Source organism: Micromys minutus (genome assembly GCF_963924665.1).
Source record: "Micromys minutus genome assembly, chromosome: 8".
Taxonomy (NCBI): Eukaryota; Metazoa; Chordata; class Mammalia; order Rodentia; family Muridae; genus Micromys; species Micromys minutus.
Window position 1 is genome coordinate 68,286,195 of NC_137977.1, and position 18,671 is coordinate 68,304,865.

At 43.4% G+C, this 18,671-nt stretch overlaps 1 protein-coding gene across 1 annotated transcript in view; it reads right to left on the reverse strand.

The window, feature by feature from the left end:
- Positions 1-4,976: 4,976 nt before the first annotated feature.
- CNDP1 (carnosine dipeptidase 1) overlaps positions 4,977-18,671 on the reverse strand; it is a gene marked incomplete at its 5' end in the record, with an annotated part of 41,383 nt that continues 27,688 nt past the window's right edge. The window contains 5 exons of the mRNA XM_080920125.1: positions 4,977-5,986; positions 6,915-7,062; positions 10,107-10,248; positions 11,805-11,969; positions 13,155-13,315. Coding sequence (XP_080776251.1) covers positions 5,896-5,986; positions 6,915-7,062; positions 10,107-10,248; positions 11,805-11,969; positions 13,155-13,315 — 707 coding nt within the window. The 3' untranslated portion in view covers positions 4,977-5,895. The remainder of the gene's footprint in view (positions 5,987-6,914; positions 7,063-10,106; positions 10,249-11,804; positions 11,970-13,154; positions 13,316-18,671) is intronic.

Sequence of the window (18,671 nt, forward strand, 5' to 3'; positions counted from 1 at the left end):
AAACTAAAATAGTTCAGGAACATTTATTTACTTATTGTAACTGCTAAGAAATTACAGTCATTACTTCTACCATCGCTTTTCTTAAAAACCAAATCATTTCATCACTGTAGAAAACCTCTTGTGTTTCTAGCCTCTTTACTCATCAGCAAAGACTTTGGAGCCGAGTCCAAAGCCCAGCCTCTGCCTCCCAGAGTCTGAATTGTTGCTGGGTAGAGGGTTGCCTGGCTCTGTGACAGAACCTACAATATTCAATGTGGATTTGCAGAAAGGGCAAAACAAATAAGCCAGAAGTTTTTAGCCCATGGCATTATTAGTGCATTGGGGCTGGTGAGGTGGCTCAGGGGATAAAAGCACTAGCTGCTCTTCCAAAGGACCTGAGTTCAAATCCCAGCACCGACATGGCAGCTCACAACTGTTTGTAACTCCAGTTCCAGGGGATCTGACACCTTCACACAGCCATTCATGCTGGAAAAATACCAATGTACATTTAAAAAATGAAAAAAAATCTAGTTAAGTTAATCTAATTAAGGGCATATTAACATAAAAGCAAGAATTCTACATTATTTTACATATTCAAGGCCAAAACATAACTTAGTTCATTAGCCGTTCACATTCAAAGTAGTCAAACTTAAATAGGAAAAAAAATACTATTTAAAATATTTAACATTTGGATCTGGAGATGTGGTTCAGTGGTTAAGGGTACTTTCTGCTCTTGCAAAGAACAGTTCAGTTCCCAGTACCCACAGGCAACTCAGTCACTTGTATTTCCAGCTCCAAGGAATCTGGTTTCCTCTTCTGGCCTCCACTGGCATCTGCACAAGTGTTCACGAACATGCAAGACACACAGAGAGACATAAATAAAAGTAAGTCTTTAAATATATAGTTCACAGGGCTGAAGAGATGATGGCTCAGTGGTTAAGAGCACTGACTGTTCTTCCAGAGGTCCTGAGTTCAATTCTCAACAACCACATGGTGGCTCACAACCATCTGTAATGGGATCTGATGCCCTCTTCTAGTGTGTGTCTGAAGACAGCTACAGTGTGCTCATGTATAAAATAAATCATAGATAGATAGATAGATAGATAGATAGATAGATAGATAGATAGATAGATAGATAGATGGATGGATGGATATTTCACATTGAATTCTCTTACTACTAGACATCTAAAGTGGTATGGTATCCTGTTCACTCAACACAACAGTCCTTTGGCTCAGACAACAGAGTTTGTTCAGGACTTTGCTTGTAGGTGAAACTACCCACAAAATAAGAAATCAAACAACACAGATTTCACTTTTTGAGCCTTTCTTATTTCCATACAAAGAAACCCAGCAGATTGGTGCTAGATCAGATACTGTGTGTGTGGCATTTACAAGGATGAGCTCAGCTCATTGCTCTCATGGATGGCACAACAGTCTTACCCAATTAGATGATTACTCAACAAGACTTTGATTCATTGGTTTGTTGGTTGGTTATGAAATCTGCCAGTGTTGAAATGTTGGCATTATGTTGAAAAGAGCTTAGGATATTATGGCGCTCGTGTGTCTGGGGTCTTGCCTACACAGGCTTCTCTTTTGGCCTCTGTTAAATGATTGTTTCCTTCAAGTTAGGCAAGATTATTATTGTCATAAATCAGAGTAGCTGTGATGAGCCATATGAGACCTATGCAGCTCCCCAGAGCGAGGTAGAACCTATGAATATTCCTGTAGAGAAGGAAGAGACAGGAGGCTCTTTGGGATATGCTAGCTAGCCAATCTATCTGAATTTTGGAGCTCCAAGTTCAAGAGAAGACCCTGTCTTAGAATATAAGGTAGAAAACAATTAACCTCTGACCTCTACATGAATGCACACACATGTGCACATATACCTGCACACACACACACATGTGCATAGATGAGCACACAATTACAGCTGGATTAATGATGGCTCTACAGGTAAAAGTGCTCGCTGCCAAGTCTGATGATGTAAGTTTGATCCTGTTGTGGTTTGAATAGGAATGGTCCCAGCAGACTCGAGTGTTTAAATGCTCAGACCATAGGGAGTGGCACTATTAGGAAGTATGGCCTCCTTGGAGAAAATGTGTCACCGTGGATGTGGGTTTTGAACTCTAATACATCCTCAAGCTATGCCCAGTGTGACATACAATCACTTTCTGCCGCCTATAGATCAAGATGTAGAACTCTAGGCTCCTCCAGCACCATTTCTGCTACACACTGCCTGTTTCCTACCATAATGATAATGGACTACATCTCTGAAACAGTAACCCAGCCCCAGTTTTCTTTATAAAAGTTGCTATGGTCAAAGTGTCCCTTCACAGCAATAAAACGCTAAGACAATCCCCCAAATCCACATGGTAGATGGAAAGAGCTAATCCCTCCCCCAATCTGTTCATTTAAGTGACATTCGTGTGTATGCACACACTAAGCTGACATCTGAAAAATAATGGGGAAAGCAGACTATCTTAGGGTTTCTATTCCTGCATAAGCATCATGACCAAGAAGCAAGTTGGGGAGGAAAGGGTTTATTCAGCTTACACTTCCACATTGCTGTTCATCACCAAAGGAAATCAGAACTGGAACCCAGCAGGTTAGGAAGAAGGAGCTGATGCAGAGGCCATGGAGGGATGTTACTTACTGGCTTGCTTCCCCTGGCTTGCTCAGCCTGCCTCCTTATAGATCCCAAGGCCACCAGCCCAGGGATGGCACCACCCACAATGAGCTGGGCCCTCCCCCTTGATCACTAGTTGAGAAAATGCCTTACAGCTGGATTTCATGGAGGCATTTCCTCTACTGAGGCTCCTTTCTCTGTGATAACTCCAGCTTGTGTCAAATTGACACAAAACCAGCCAGTACAAGGACTGTCTAACCCCTAGAAGTTCATGGGAATATTTCTGGAGAAGGAGGAGAATCAGAGAAGCCCCTGCATTGCTCTTAATGGTTGAGGAACTGGAAGGATTAGAAGAGCCGGGTTGTCCGGATACAGCTAGAAGGGGAAGGTGTGAGGCCAGCAGAGGTAGTGGAAGTGATTGTGGAGAGACCTTTCTGTGGTGTTAAAATCACTGTAAGGTCACACAGCCACTCCAGAGTCTTCTTCTGGATTTGAATGACACCTAGCCTTCAGTGTGACAAAAGCTGCCAGTGGGAAACCTAGAAAGAATCTTTGTGATAAGTCAACAAAAGGTAAAGAAAGCAGCTTGGCCTTGGTGCTAGGAAAGGCGACAGAAGGAATAGAAGGAAGTGGTGGCTTTTGAGAAATGGAATTGACTGGTCTTGACAAAAGACAGATGTGAAGGAAATTCCAGGCTTTTTCATTACCTGGCCCAAGGCCCATTTACCAAGATGCAGCACTCCACAGAAGAAAAGGTTGGGGTGAGCAGCCATTTTCATGACAAATGGATGATCAGTGTGTCCAATATGAGACAGGCAGACTAGTGGATGTGGGTCAGATGAGAAGACCAGCTGTCCACTCGGCTAATACGAAAACCACGGGGGTGCTGGATATACTTCCTGAGAGCAAGAAGAGGGCTGGGGTAGAACCACTGTGTTTCCTGCTGCATGACCCTCTCCCCGCTCAGCTGCAGAGACAAGGCAATGACCAGAACCTCTGCACAGTCCAGTGGACACTCACGATAGGCTTCTAGATATTGCATTCTATTTTCATGAATGCAGTATGGAACCCAGACATTTCAAAGCCTCCTTAATTTCCTTCAGTACACCTACAACGCCCAACTAACACTCAAGAACCCCTAAACTTGACAGTAGCGATAGATTGTACTACATCTACTAGTTAAACTTGATAGTTGCTTTTTTATGATTCCGAAAGGTTGTATCTGAATGATATTGTGGTGATTTGAATAAGAATGCCCCCCACAAGGGAAGGATCAAGAGGCGTGGCCTTGCTGAAGGAAGTGTTTAAATGGCAGTGGGTGTTGAGGTTTCAAAAGCTCATGCCAGGCCCAGTCTCTCTGTCTCTGTCTCTCTGTGTCTGTCTGTCTGTCTCTCTCCCCCTCCCTCCCTTTAGAACTGTAAACAAACCTCCATTAAGTGCTTCTTTTTTATGAGTTGCCATGGTCACGATGCCTCTTTATGAGTAAAAGCCCTTGGGATGGAAATGTCACAGCATGCCGCAGGGTAGGATATAGGGAATGGTCACCTAGCCTATGTGCATATATTTACTTTGACATTTTTTTAAATAAATATTTTAATGTTCTCTACCCTCAATTTTTTGCCTCCTTATAACAAACTGGCTAATTGGCTTGACCAGTCCCCAGGATGATTTTCTCACCCCTCTCTATGTATAATGATCTCACAATATATTCCAGGCTGCAGTAGCCACGTGGCTTAGAAGAGGGTAGAGAAACTGGTAGGGATTCGCTAAGGAGTTCACCCTGACCACGGCTGGCAGAGAAACATGAACTCTGGACTCTTACATTTCCAGATTCACATTTCCTCGGTCCAGTTTTGTTATTTATTTTTTTTACCCTCCCTCCTCCTCTTCCGTTTGTTGAATAACTAACCAAGGCACTATTGGTCTCAAGAGCCTCCAGGGATGAGAGTAAATGAATATATTTATTGTTTAGTCTTTCACTGATTGACTAGACTAGCTGGCCAGGGATTCTCTGGAATCTGACCACCGTCTGCCCCGAGTGCTGGGGGTATAAATGCTTGCCAACACACCTAGCTGTGCTTTGGTGTTAGGAGTCCGAACCCAGGTCCACAGGCTTGTACAAGCAAGCTTGCTGCCCACTTCGTCATGTTCTCAGCCACCCATCCTAAACGAGAGACAGCAATTTGAAAAGTGACATTCCAACAGCTAACAGGTACAGGAAAGATGAAGGAAAAGATGTTATGGAATGTTTTTATTTGGAACCATAAGAGAAGCATTTAAAATAAACCTTCAAATTCTCTTCTATTAATGTGATTTAAGTAATTAACTTATAAGAATTGGTTTATTTACAAACCCTTGACTGTTAAAAAAAAATTAACTTTTTTATAATGTTCACACCATCAAACCCAATCAAGCCAAACAAAATAGTTAACTAAAACGATGAACGGAGGCAGATTTAGCAGAGAGCTTTAAATCGAGAATGTCTTGCTGATGTCAGGGTTGATTAGTGCTCTGTCTAACGCTGGTGTTAACTCAAAGCTTTAAGCAACTCAGATAAGCTCATCGAGCAAACTTTCAATGAGTGAGAGAAATTCCATTGGGGTGAATTTTGCTGGGAGAACGGTGGGTGTACATGTTTGCAGGGAGGGAGCTTTACTGCCGGGGAGGAGGTATGGGAGGCAGGCGAGGGGGCTGAGCAGGTGGCATCGATCACCGCAAAGCTGAAGAAGTTTCTAATTAAAGGGGGGAGGGGAATCATCTTTGCACAAGGATTCCAAATGGTGTGGGGGCATGAATATTGGTCATTTAGCTTCAGAATGTTGAAGAATCTGGAGAAAATAAATGAAGGGGAGGCAAGAAGTTAACACAGAGACATGCCCTGGTAACTCTTCTAAAAGTGAGTCCACAAGGAAATCACTTGATGAAAGCCACCACTTCCATTATTAAGGGAACAGGCGAAGGTGACTCAGGTCCCGAGACCCTGGGTCCAGTGCTTGGGAACCACAGCTCCTCACGGACTAGAACGGAGGACTGAGCCAAAACTGAAAGTGAGAATCCAATTGACTGAAGAGGCGTCCCACCTGTATAGAAGGTAGTCCCAGCCAGTTGCAGTGCATTTGTGGACCAGCGGCTCAGGTAGCTGTGACTTGAGGAAGTTACGGACAGAGGGACTGTCAAACCATCTCCAATGTCTGTGCTTTCCAAAGGTTTCGTTTTCCACACTTCCTGAATGTTCCCTGCTCCAGCTCCGCCCAGGGTCTGAGGGCGGAGACATGCCCGAGGGGTCAGAGCTAGCTGGAAGATGCCTGTAGTCCCGAATGCTGCTTTGACAACTCCAGGAAGAAGGCAGCGAATACTTTTGACCCCTGTATGTAGTTCCGCCTAACAACACACAAGAACAAGGAAACACATCTCCATTCCCATGGAGAAGGCAAAGCACCTAACCATGTGTGCAGAAAAACTGCACGCGTTATAAATCCTATCCATGTAAAGTACTTAACGTGCTTCCAAGATCCTAGGACAAAAGTCAGCCACAAAAGAAAAATGGCATTATTATCATAAAGATGATATCCGGATGTGGTATCAAATGACAAATCCCAGCATTTGGAAAACAGGTAAACGGAACATAGAAACCACAAAGCCAGTTTGGTCTGCATAGATATTTCCAGGTCAGCCGGGGGCATAGAATGAGATTCTGTCTCAGAATATGGAGAGGAAGGAAGAGAAGGAGGAAGTGGGGCGGGGAGAAGAAGGAAGAGAGGAAGAGTAGGCAATGAATCATGATCCAGCACAAGTCCCATTAATTCTGCTCTTGCTTTATCCCCTGCCTTAGCCTCTTTGCCGACAGGGCTCCTGCAGAGCACTGCCCCTCCTGTGCTTCTTTGGTTTCTCACCTATAACATGGCAGGGGTTGAAGCGTGGAACATTCCTGCTTATCCCTAGTTTGGAGGTTTATATAATCCAAATCCATACATTGACAGAGTTAGGGGAGGGTCTTCCAGTGAGAAGATGATCGAGTGTATCTTAGGGGATGTTGTAAAACCCCATGGGCTTGGTGAACTTATGGGGAAAGAAGCACCAGAGGCCCATGCTTGTCTCCAGCAGGACCATCCACCCCCTTCTCCTCCTCAGCTCTAATACTGCCACAGGACACACAAGGACCGAAGTGGTCTGAAAAGAGGCTTAACCTGGTATTCCCAACCTTAGGAAACCTCTGACCTTAAGTCACCAGGTCTGTTATTGTCCAGGCTCATACAAGGCTAGTGGACAGGCCCACATAGAGCTCCCTGCCTTTATAGGGTCAGCTCACCTGTTGATCTTCTCATTCTGAGAGTGTTCTCCGTCATCCACAGCCCCCAGGGGGAGCATCATCACACTCTTCTGTGTGATAGTCTGGAATATTTTAGCAATTGGAATGGTTGACCCATCCTGGATCATATCAGGATCGACTCCAAACACTAAAAAACACAGGCAAAGAAAGAAGGCACTAGAATGAATCATGGCAAGACTGTGAATATAGTAATGTGTAGTTTTCTTTATTTCTTTGGAGTCTTGTCAAGTAGCCCAAGATGGCATAGAATTCACTATATTGCTCAGACCTGTCAATCTCAAAGTCCCCTGCCTCCCAGGTGCTGGACTTGTGTGTGACCAACTACCCACAGCAGACTGAGTCTTACCATATCAATCAACTTCATCAACACATCCCCCGTCCTCGTTCCCACGGGGCAACCCAATCTAGGTAATTCTGTGTTGAGACTTTCTGTCCAGGTAGTTCTTGGTTGCATCAAGTTGGCAGTTAAAATCAATCATCAGAATCATAATTAAATATTAAGGAAGTAGAGTTTTGTCATTGGCATTGTCATCATTGTCATCATCCTATGGCGACATACATGAAGAAAGCTGTCCTTAACTATCAACCTCATGTCATCATCTTTTTTCTAGTTTTCAAGGTAACTCATGAAGGACTTTCAACTGCTGCCCTTGGCCCTGGATAGAGATTAGCTCCAACCACGAGCTCTGAGAAAAAGATGCCGGTGGAGGAGTGGAAAGGGAAAATAAAGAAATGAAGCAAAGCATGCTACTTCTTCTCTTTAAAACTAGATCTATTGACATATTTTACTTTATGTACATGGGTGTCATGTCTGCTTCTCTGTGTATTTACCGCAAAAATGTCTGGTCTCTACAAAGGTCAGAAGAAGGTGTTGGACCTTCTAGACCCAGAGTTGATGGCTGGGAACTATCATGTGGGTACAGGGAACTGAACCTGGGTAGCTGCAAGAGCAACATGCCCTTCACTGAGCCATTTCTCCAGCCCCATGCCCCCTCCTCTTTAGTCACAAAAGCAAGGGAGGATGTTATTAGGAGCAATGTGTGTTATTATAGCAGATTTGCTCTCAGCAGCTAACACAGTGCTCTTTAGCAAATGTATCTATAAACCTTCATTTCCTCTGATACCTGAAGACTGTTGTGAGGATCACAGGAAGTGTTGGGGAAGAAGCCTCCTGTGCACACAATACTGTGCCCTTTGTGGTGGCTGATTTTGGCCACTCACTACAGGCCAAAAAGTGTCCTATGCATTCCTGTCAATGTGTTTCATAACTCTATATGGTATCTACCTTTGTTGTTTCAAACACATCAGTTCTCAGTGGCATTCTAGTTGCCTTCCTGACTCTTCTCTTTGATATGTTATTAGCAGAATATCTGTCAACAACAGGACGTAGAAATGGTGCTATAGGAGAGTGTGGCTCTACATCTTGGATTTATTCTGTGTTTTTTCAGGTTTCTGTCTCTCAATCCCAGCAAAGTTTTCATTTCTAAAAGGTCTAGGCAAGGCTGGAGAGATGGATTGGTGGTTAAAAAGACTCACTGCCCTTTTCAGAAAATCTTGGTTCATAGTACATACAAGGTCTCATAATCAACCATAACAGCAATGCCAGGGGATCTGATGTCCTCTTCTGACCTCCAGTTGGTGCACATATATAGACACAGGCAAAAACACTCAGAACACATAAAATAAAATATCTCTAAAGAATTGATAGAAAAGGTCTAGGCTTCCCTATTTTGCTCAGTCCACAGGGTTGGAGGTCTCAATTTATCTTCCATTTGTCTAGTAAGGTATTGTTGCCATGGAAACAGACATTGGCTATTCTGAAGGAATGGACTTACTAGTGAGAGAAAGACAAGCAGGCAAAGAGAAAGCTTCCTTCTTCTATGTCCTTTGTATAGACTTCCAGTGGAAGGTGTGGGCCAGGTTAATGGCAGATCTTTCTACCTCAAAGATCCACATTAGAAATGGGCCTTCCCACTTCAAATTATTTAATTAGGAAAAAAAAATCCCTCACAGATACGCTCAGACATTTGGGTTTTGTGAATTCCAGATGTAGTCAACAACCAAGAATCTCCATCTTTATGGAGTAATATAGCTCCATAAAGCCCTTCTGTGGGAACCCCATATTTATGGTCACATGAACCAAGCAGTCCAGCTATAGACTTAGAATGTGGTGAACCATAACCAGAATAAAAATTGGAGTAGCAAACCTAAGTAAGGATGGGTCCAAGATTGTAAATTATTAGAGACAATTGTATTCATTCAAAGCACAACAAAATGGTGAATTTCTTGCTTTCTCTCTATATCTCTATCTGACTCTGTCTCTGACACACACACACACACACACACACACACTCACGAAGCAGTGCTCTCAGGAGACAACTACCTTTACATAGTGGGTCTCATTTTTAATCCCTGCTTCACACTGCCCAGAGGCCATTACAGCATGTTTCTTTCTATGACCAAGAAGAGATCCTCATAGGGATGCTCTTTCCACTGGACTACCGCTTCTCCATTTATAATCCCTAAGTGTCTCCCATGCTATCAAAAGAATATTTTGTATGTGTTGGCCAACATGTAAGTTTTCCTTCAGGAGATTATTAAGTTTTACTAATCTATCATTTTGCTAGAAGACTTGAATTTGAACCCTGGCTTTACTGTTTAGTAGCTAAGTGGCTGTGATTGTTCATCATCATTGTTAGCGTGATTGGATTTAGAACCACCTAGAAGGCTAAGGCACAGCACTATGTGCATTTGGGAAAGTGTCTCCAAAGAGAATTAATTGGTAGAGAGAAGAACCACCCTGAATGTGGGAGATAGCAGTGCATGGGTTGGGGCAATGGAGTGCACGAAATGTAGACAAACAGAGTAACCCCTCTGAAGACCAGTAGCTCTCCAGGAATCTTCCAGGCCTTCTGCATCAAGTTAGCACCCAGTCTCATAGAGTAAGCAGCTACCTCACAATGTAATGTAATTCGGCCATTGTTGGAATGCCGAGACAGCCTCAGGAAAAGCAGTCAGATAAACTCCCTTTTAATGCATATTCTTTCTGTTGCTTCTATCTGGTTAGAAAACTGTAACCAGTGCGCCACAGATAAAGAAGACAGTTGGTATTTGACTTTTAAAAGTGTCCTGGCCCTGCTGCAAATGGGTGAATAAAAATATAAGCCCCACCTGTTTTGATGGCTCTTTGTGCTGCAAGGTACTGAGTATCATTGATGTTTGCTGTCCATGGGTGGAGTCCTAGTACCATAGTAACAGCCATCTTGTTGAAACTATTTCTTTTAGAGAACACAACTTCGAGATGCTGAGTCACCTAGAAGGTGACACAGTAAATAGTAAGAAGAATGCTGGACTATGTTCATGCAGAATGTATAGTGTTCCACCCAAAAGCCTGTGGAAACCCTCATCTGACGAGTTGGAGCATTGTGAACTCTTAGTTAAACCACTGGGTGTGGGACAGTGAACAGAGGCTTCCAGACCTTTGAGCTTTACTCCAAGAGGAAACATGGGCTAAAATTGCCCCTCAGCCTATATACCTGCACAGTTCCTCATCCACAGTGGCAGCTCAGTGATATTTGCTACAAATTATGAACCATAATGAAATACAGATCCGTAATTGCAATGACGTTGGCTTTCTGATCTAGTGGCACTCTAGTGAATATTTGGGAGGAGTTGCACATCTTGGGAAATTCCACAAAGTGGAAGAATTTCAAGCTAAGCCGTGAAAGAGGCATTTAAACAATCTGCCTTACTCCTTTCCAATGACTGACGACTAACCCTAACCCTAACCATAACCCTAACCCTAACCCTAACCCTAACCCTTACCCTAACCCTAACCCTAACCATAACCCTAAACCTAACCCTAACCCTAACCCTTACCCTAACCCTAACCCCAACCCTAACCCTTACCCTAACCCTAACCCTAACCCTAACCCTTACCCTAACCCTAACCCTAACCCAACTCTAACCCTAACCCTAACCCTAACCCTAACCCTAACCCTAACCCTAACCCTAACCCTAACCCTAACCCTAACCCTAACCCTAACCCTAACCCTGGGAGGCTCCAGCCTCCAGATGACTGCTTCCATCATTCCTTCAGCTAGGATGTCTTGGCCCCGAGGTGCCGAGGAGGATGTGGCCTCGAACGAGACAAGGAAGGTCCTGCCCTTGTAGAATGTGTATTATAAGACAAAACAGTGTTGCTTCCAAAAGGAAGGAAAGTAGCAGGCAGGAAGGACAGTTGCTTCCAAAAGGAAGGAAAGTAGCAGGCAGGAAGGACAGATGGAAGAGGGAAGGAGAATTTTAGAATGCAATTAGAGCCCAAGACTAAGACAGCGAGGACTGACAAGGGAGGGAGACCAGGAAACATGTTGAGGTATTTCCGGCACTCCCTTGTTCAAGATTCTCCTCCCTGTGAAAACAAATGGGGGTAAATTAATAATGGGCTGATAACCCCATATATCAATCACCCCTTCCAGATAGTGCTGTTTTTATGACAGCCCTCTCCACTCACTGATTTCAAACATTCTAAGAAATGCCTGGGCCTAACAGTTTCTGGTTCCAGCCAAGCATAGTCCCCTGCCCACTCCATCTCTGTGAAAACCAGTCTTCCTTCTATAGCTGTCATCTAATGTTTAAAAACTTCCCGTCACTGCACCTCCAAATGGCTAGTTCTCTGACCTCTGTAACTGCATGTGTAATTGAGGGAATAGATTTGCCCCAAGCAGGACTGGTGGGGGTCTCTTGACATTTGTTCTGTTCTTTGTATTGGGGGGGGAACTTCAGCAATAACTACAGAACTGCTTAGTTAGCCTTAGTGTATGGGACCCAGAAGCACTGTTGGGTCTAGTGACAATAGACACTTCTTACCTGTTTCTCCACCACAGACGGAGTCATGGGGGGCACGAGACGGATTGAAAACTTTCCTAGGACTCGGCCAGGAATAACCGTTTTAGTTCCAGGTTCGTCAAATGCACCCTCGATGCCATGGATGGAGAGAGACGGATACCTCCACAGATGCATCAGGAGCTCCTCCTAAACCACGCAAACAACATGTGACTGAAGCTCGGGTGAGGGCTGGACTGTAGCCCAGTAGGGCAGAGTGCTAGCCTAGCATGCACAAAGCTCAGTTTAGTCCCCATTACAACATAATCTGGGCATAATCAGAAATCCAAGGTCACCCTTGGCTTCTTAGTGACTATGAGCCCAGCTTCAGAAAATCAGAAAAGCAAGTCAGGTGTGGTTTTACACACCTTTAATCCCAGCACAGAAACAGACAGATTTCTGTAAGTAAGTTCTAGACCAGCCTAGTCTACATAGTGAGTTTCAGGCCAACTGGGGAAATATAATGAGACTTAGTTTCAAAATACATAGATAGGTAGATAGATAGATAGATACATACATACATACATACATATATATACAAACATACATACATACATGTGTACATACATAAGAGAGAGAGAGAGAGAGAGAGAGAGAGAGAGAGAGAGAGAGAGAGAGAGAGAGAGAGAGAGAGAGAAGCAATGATTGGGGGTATATCTCAAGAATAGAGTACTTGCTTAACATGCACAAAGCCTAGGGCCATTCCCATAGCACTGCAAATAAACTCTATTCAGGCTGCAAACTCAACTCAGGTCCTCTGCAAGAGCAACACATGCTTAACCACTGAGTTATCCCTTCGGCCCTCAGCAAACAAAATATTCTTTTTTAAAAAAAGAGAAAGTGACGAAAAAGAACTTTACGTTCCTTAGGAATTTCTGCTCTGAATTCTAAGTATCCTCACAGCCCCGAGAAGGGAATGTTGTAGCTCACCCAGCAGCCCAGAGAGGTCATGGTAATGCCTGAGAAAGTGAGTGATTACAAGGGTTGGAGCTGGTGTTTCAGACAGTGGCTCCCAGTTTTTGAACATTCAGAAAGTTCAGCTCTCTGACAGAAAGTGGAATGAGATTTAAATTAATAAACTGCCGTAGAAAGACGCTGCCGCCGAATGAGTCATTATTCATGGTTAGATGTTGAAGTCTGTACCAACTGCTGCCTAGGACAACCAATCCAGACCAGAGGAAAGTGACCGTGAATGTCAAAACTGACTTGTAATTTAACCTTTGCCTGGGTACCGAGATGCATGGACCCACACTGTGTGGTGCTGATTAGACACTTGGAGAACATGATTTGGGAGCAGCATCCTCATTTGAATCATGTGTGGAATTATGGTTTTACCTTGGTATCAAACAGAAATTTCTCGACTTGGCTGCTCTTCTGGTATTCTTCTAGGTCCAGATCAATATTTTCATACATTGTCTTTTCCCCCTCTGTAATAGGAGCTATTTGATCATAGATCCCAGGAATTAGGATGTGGCCTGATGAATCCACCAAGCTACCTAAAGAAGAGATGCAAAGATCACAAATACCAATGCTGTGGTCCTATGGCCAGATAAGACACCCCCACCACCACCATGGCAAAAGGAGCCCCATGATTGCTTCTGACTCCTGGCCAGAACCAGTAGCAACAATCTCATTTAACCAAGAGGTTGTAGTGCCAAAAAGACAATACTCACAAGGTAGGCTCAGCCTGAGTCAGACTGCTCCAATGGTTACCAAGGCAATGTCAGAGCCAAGATGTGGCTCTGCACCTTTAATATCACAAGCAAGCCTCATGCTGCATTTTACCTTATTCCAAGTTAAGAAATGTTATCTATAAATCATTAAATATACATAAATATATAAGCATGCATGTATTTTACACATATATTCATATAAACCTATCAAGAAACGGAAATTTCCCAAAATCTTTTCTTAGCTTTCCCTTACACACACACACACACACACACACACACACACACACACACACCTCACACAAACAGGAATATTCATATGTACATATACCCTACACACATATGGATGGATGGACAGACGGACAGATAGACAGACAGACAGATGCTGAAGTATAGCATATACTAGACCCTCGCTAGTATAGATTTTATGTGTTAAAAAATACCATAAAAGCATCACTGATAAAACAATCACAAGGCCTTCCTTGAGCATGCACCTCTTTGCTTTTCCTCACAGTCTCAGATGAAGGACAGACCAGGAAATGTGTGACTCAGGCCCTGTTCATAACTCCAGCCAGGAAAAAAAAAGCCATGGAGTCAAGCAGTATGCATCAAAAAGATCTCTGAGGAGGGATGATGACTCAGGGGGAGGAGCCCCAGGGAACCAGTGAGACCACATAGCCAGGCAGGGTAGCTGATCCCAGGAGATCGTGTGAAAGAGGGATGCCATCTTGGCACTTAAACTTTTTATAGAACTTGGCAGAACTTTTGTTATTTTGGCACTTTTGACAAGTAGATCTGAGTACTGTAGCATCAAAGGCAGACTAACCCAAAGAACTGTGATGCTTGACAGTAGCATTCTTGATGAAGATGGTGATAACCCAGACATCCTCAGTGGGCTATGCTGGGGTTTGAGCATAACTAGATGTTTTGGTACACACTGGATTTAAACATTGAAATATTTGTTCTGCACCACCATCTTCTCCACTATCAGACTGAGAAAAATGCCTGTGAGCATACATGTTGACTGAGAAAAGATTTTTTACCCATTTTTCTCTTCCCTTGTAGTTCACTTACAGTGAAATCTGATTAAGGAGATCCATAGAGGTGCCCTTCGGAATATTCACATCTGCTATTTAGAAGTAATATTGCACTAGGGAAACTATATTGTTCTTCACCGGTGATACATTTGCCCTATCATGAGGTAATAGCTTCTCTCCTGCTCACTTTCCACGGACATCATGATCCTGAGACCATAAAGTCACTTTGGAAAGTACATGAAGGGGGAAGGAGCTGTCCTCGCAGCCCCCATTGGAAAAACCATTGCTCCCAGGAGAACCTGGAATTTTGACATTCTAAATAATATTAGATATTAGATATCTACAATGCCTTTGACAGCCAGGCATGGTGGCTCACACTCCCTGTAATCTCAGTACTTGAAAGGTAATGGCAAGATGATTTGAGATCTATGGTCAATTCTGTCTCAGAAGATGAGACAAACAGGGCTGGGGCTAGGGTTCCTTTGATACAGTGCTTTGCCTATCATTTCTGAAGCCCTGGGCTCCATGTCTAGTAATGTATGAACCAAGCATGGTAGTGCATACCCATCATCCCAGCTCTCTGTCAGGAGGGTCATGAGTTCAAAGTCATCCTTGGCTACATATTGAATTGAAGACCAACCTAAGCTAAGGGACCCTGTCTGAACCATACCAAACAAAAACAAAGACAGTAAAAAGAAGGAAAAAAAACATTCTTGGGTCAATGGTCTTTCCACTGTCCTTGTGATCTTTAAAAATTGCAGAGTAAGGCTGGAGAGACGGCTCAGCGGTTAAGAGTACTGACTGCTCTTCCAGAGGTCCTAAGTTCAAATCCCAGCAACCACATGGTGGCTCACAACCATCTGTAATGAGATCTGATGCCCTCTTCCAGTGTGTCTGAATACAGTGGCATTGTACTTACATATATAAATAAATCTTTAAAAAATTGCAGAGTATAAAAATTGAAGAGGAGAAGCCACTGATTGCTGGAGATTTATCTGTGAGCACAGTATTCCATTCTCCCCCCTCTCTGCCTACCTAACTTCTGACGGTTGGAGACAGGGAACTTATTTGATTCTATATTGTTCCCCAGCCAGGGGTAGCACAGGCTTTACCCATGAGGTGTTCAGTGAACATTTGTTACTGTTGGTCATCATGATGGCCATCAGCAACATGCCCCATGTGTTTGTTACCTGACAGTCACTAGATGACATAAGACAACCACCTCCTCCAAAGACATTGTGACTCGATGTAACCCTAAGCCAATGCACTGCATTTAGTCTCCTGCTGATGTTTCTCCACCACAGCACAGCATGCCAGCAAGCAAGATTCCCTATCAGTTTAACTAACATTAGCAATCGACCTTGCTTTCCTGTGATTGTCTACAAGCACTCAGAAGGTGTATGGAGCACAAATCCAGAAGGTACGTTATTGTGGACTGTTCGGGTTGTGCCAAAAGCAGACAGAAGTATAATATGTGCTTTTGTTCCATTTATGAACTTTTCCTTTTGTGAAGTTAAGTGGAACTCTGTACCTGGCTTAAAGCCATAAGTCTAACACTCTAAGGAGATGTCACACATTCCTCATCTCTGAGGGAAAGCTTGAGATGCATTGCTTGGGATTTAACAATATGAAACTGGGAATAGTGATTTATTCCAGGCACCTGGCAGCTAAGACAGGAGGATTGTTGTGAATTTCAGGACATTCTGAGCTACAGTGTAACACTAAGAAAAATAAATAAATATTTGATGATGAAAAAAGGAAGGAGGAATTAATCTGGCAAAAAGATCAGTTATCCCTGCTCCAAAATATTAAGTTGTATATTATCAGGAATCTTTAAAGGTGAAATGCTTATTGTATTTTTGCTGAAGTTGTCAAGCATGAGCTACTGCCTACCTATATTAATGTCTTAGAAAAATTAAAAATACAAAGAAAATAGGTATGTAGTCAGCTAAATAATGAATAGCTATAGAAATAGACATAGAAGACAGGCAGATGGATGGATGGATGGATGGATGGATGGATGGATGGATGGATGGATGGATGGATAGATGGATGGATGGATGGATAGATAGATAAATAGATGATACATAGATAGGTAATTAAAATGTAGATTGACTTCACTGTTTAATTTTAATTTGGGGTCACAATGAAGGAAATGCTATAAATAAAGTTGCTAATGAGGACCTTAATAATGGCCTCTCAAAGTTTGGTCATGCAGGCTGCTTATATCTGTCTGGTACTAACTGCCAGGGACATTGACATGTAGGATTTAGACAATCTATCTGACCCAAAGGAAAAAGTTTGCATAAAGAACACATTGCCAGATGTGGTAAACAGAGGTATTGTGCAACCTGTGAACCTTAAAAGAAACAAATCCACCAAGTGTGGCTACACACTTGTGAGGATCCTACACGGGGGCTGTGGAAGAGGCTCCTACAAGCAAAGTCCCTCAAGTTTAAGTTTTCCTAGCTTCCTGGGGACTCTGCTTAGGCAGCATTGGTGCTGCCAAGAGATACCAGGTGGGTGAAGCCTGGGAAAACAGGACCTCTGAGAACACCACTGTTTGCACAGACTGCTCAGCCTGTTGGAGGTCATGAGCAGAGGTCTGGTTCACTGCAGTCAGCAAACACATTGGCATCTCTATGCCAATCAACCTTGAAAAGTGATGCCAAGTAGCACTCAGATATTTGGCACTGTCATCTCGGGAGTCCTTGGTAAGATAAGAGCTGTTTTCTCTGGCCAGGACAGACCATTAATCATCTCTGGATACTCTATGCATATCCTACTGTAGCCTCAAAATAACACTTATGTGCTGGCTACTTTTATGTTAACATGATACAGCTATGGTCATCTGAGAGGAGGGATTCTCAGTTAAGAAAATGCCTAAATAAACCAGGCTACAGGCAAGCCTATATGGCATCTTCTTAATTGGTGATTGAAGTAGGAGGACCCATTCCATGGTGGGTGGGGCCATCCCTGGGCTGATGGTCTTAGCTGCTACAAGAAAGCAGGCAAAGTAAGCCACGAAGAGCAAGCCAGTAAGCAGCACCCTTCCATGGCCTCCAGTATCCAGCCCTGTTTTAGTTTCTGTCCTGACTTCCTTCAATGACGAACAGTGATGTGGAAGCATAAATCAAATAAACCTTTTCCTTCCCCAAGTTGCTTTTGGTCATGGTGTTAGATAACAACAGTAACCATCAGAAAACTTACTAGGTGGACATGTAATGATGCCCATTTGCAACTGGGAAAACCCAAAACTAAATAATCAAGCAACATGCTAAACTTCATGCAACTGATCTGTGGCAGTGCATGACCACAACTAGTCACTCCCACCAAGAACCTATATAATCCCTGGATATGGAGGGCTGGGCTATTATGGGTTCTACTTACGGCACAGAGACGGCTGGGATAGAGCCTCACTCATGACATCACTTAACTCTGTTCTGAGTTGTCATTAATCTGGAGTCAGGAAGTTCTCCATTGTCTATGAAGATGGCACCTGTGCTTCAGCTGGCTTGGGGCTGTCATTCCTGTCCCATGCTCTAGAAGCATTGGAGGGCATCAGGAATGGCTCTTATAACTTCTTCAGATCCTTATTTTGTGTATGGCCAAAGATATATCCTAATATTCCAGTGTATGCTAATAGTCAATAAAAAAAGGTTTGGGGGCTACAGAGATGGACTGAGCAGTAAATGCTTGCCATAGAAGCATCGGAACTTCAATTTATACCTTAGACCCATGTAAAAAAATTCAGACACTGTGCCAGGAGATATGGCACACACCTTTAATTTTAAAACTCAGGAAGCCCAGGCAGGCAGATATCATGTGTCTAAGACCAGTCTGGTCTCCCCATAGCAAGCTTCAGGCTAGTCAAGGCTGAAGAGTGAGACCCTTTCTCAAAAGATGAAAATCTGCCACAGTGACATGCAGTTACACACTCAGCTCTGAGGACGCAGAGACAAAGTCTTTTGTAGCCTGGTCAGCTTAGCCTACTTGGTAAGCTCTGCATGCCAATCTCCCCAAAATAAAATTCGGCAACACACGAGAAATGAGGGATGACACCCAAGATTGACTGCTGGCCTCTACACACATGCCCACACATATGACGCACATGCACACATTTGTGTACCTGCACATATATACTT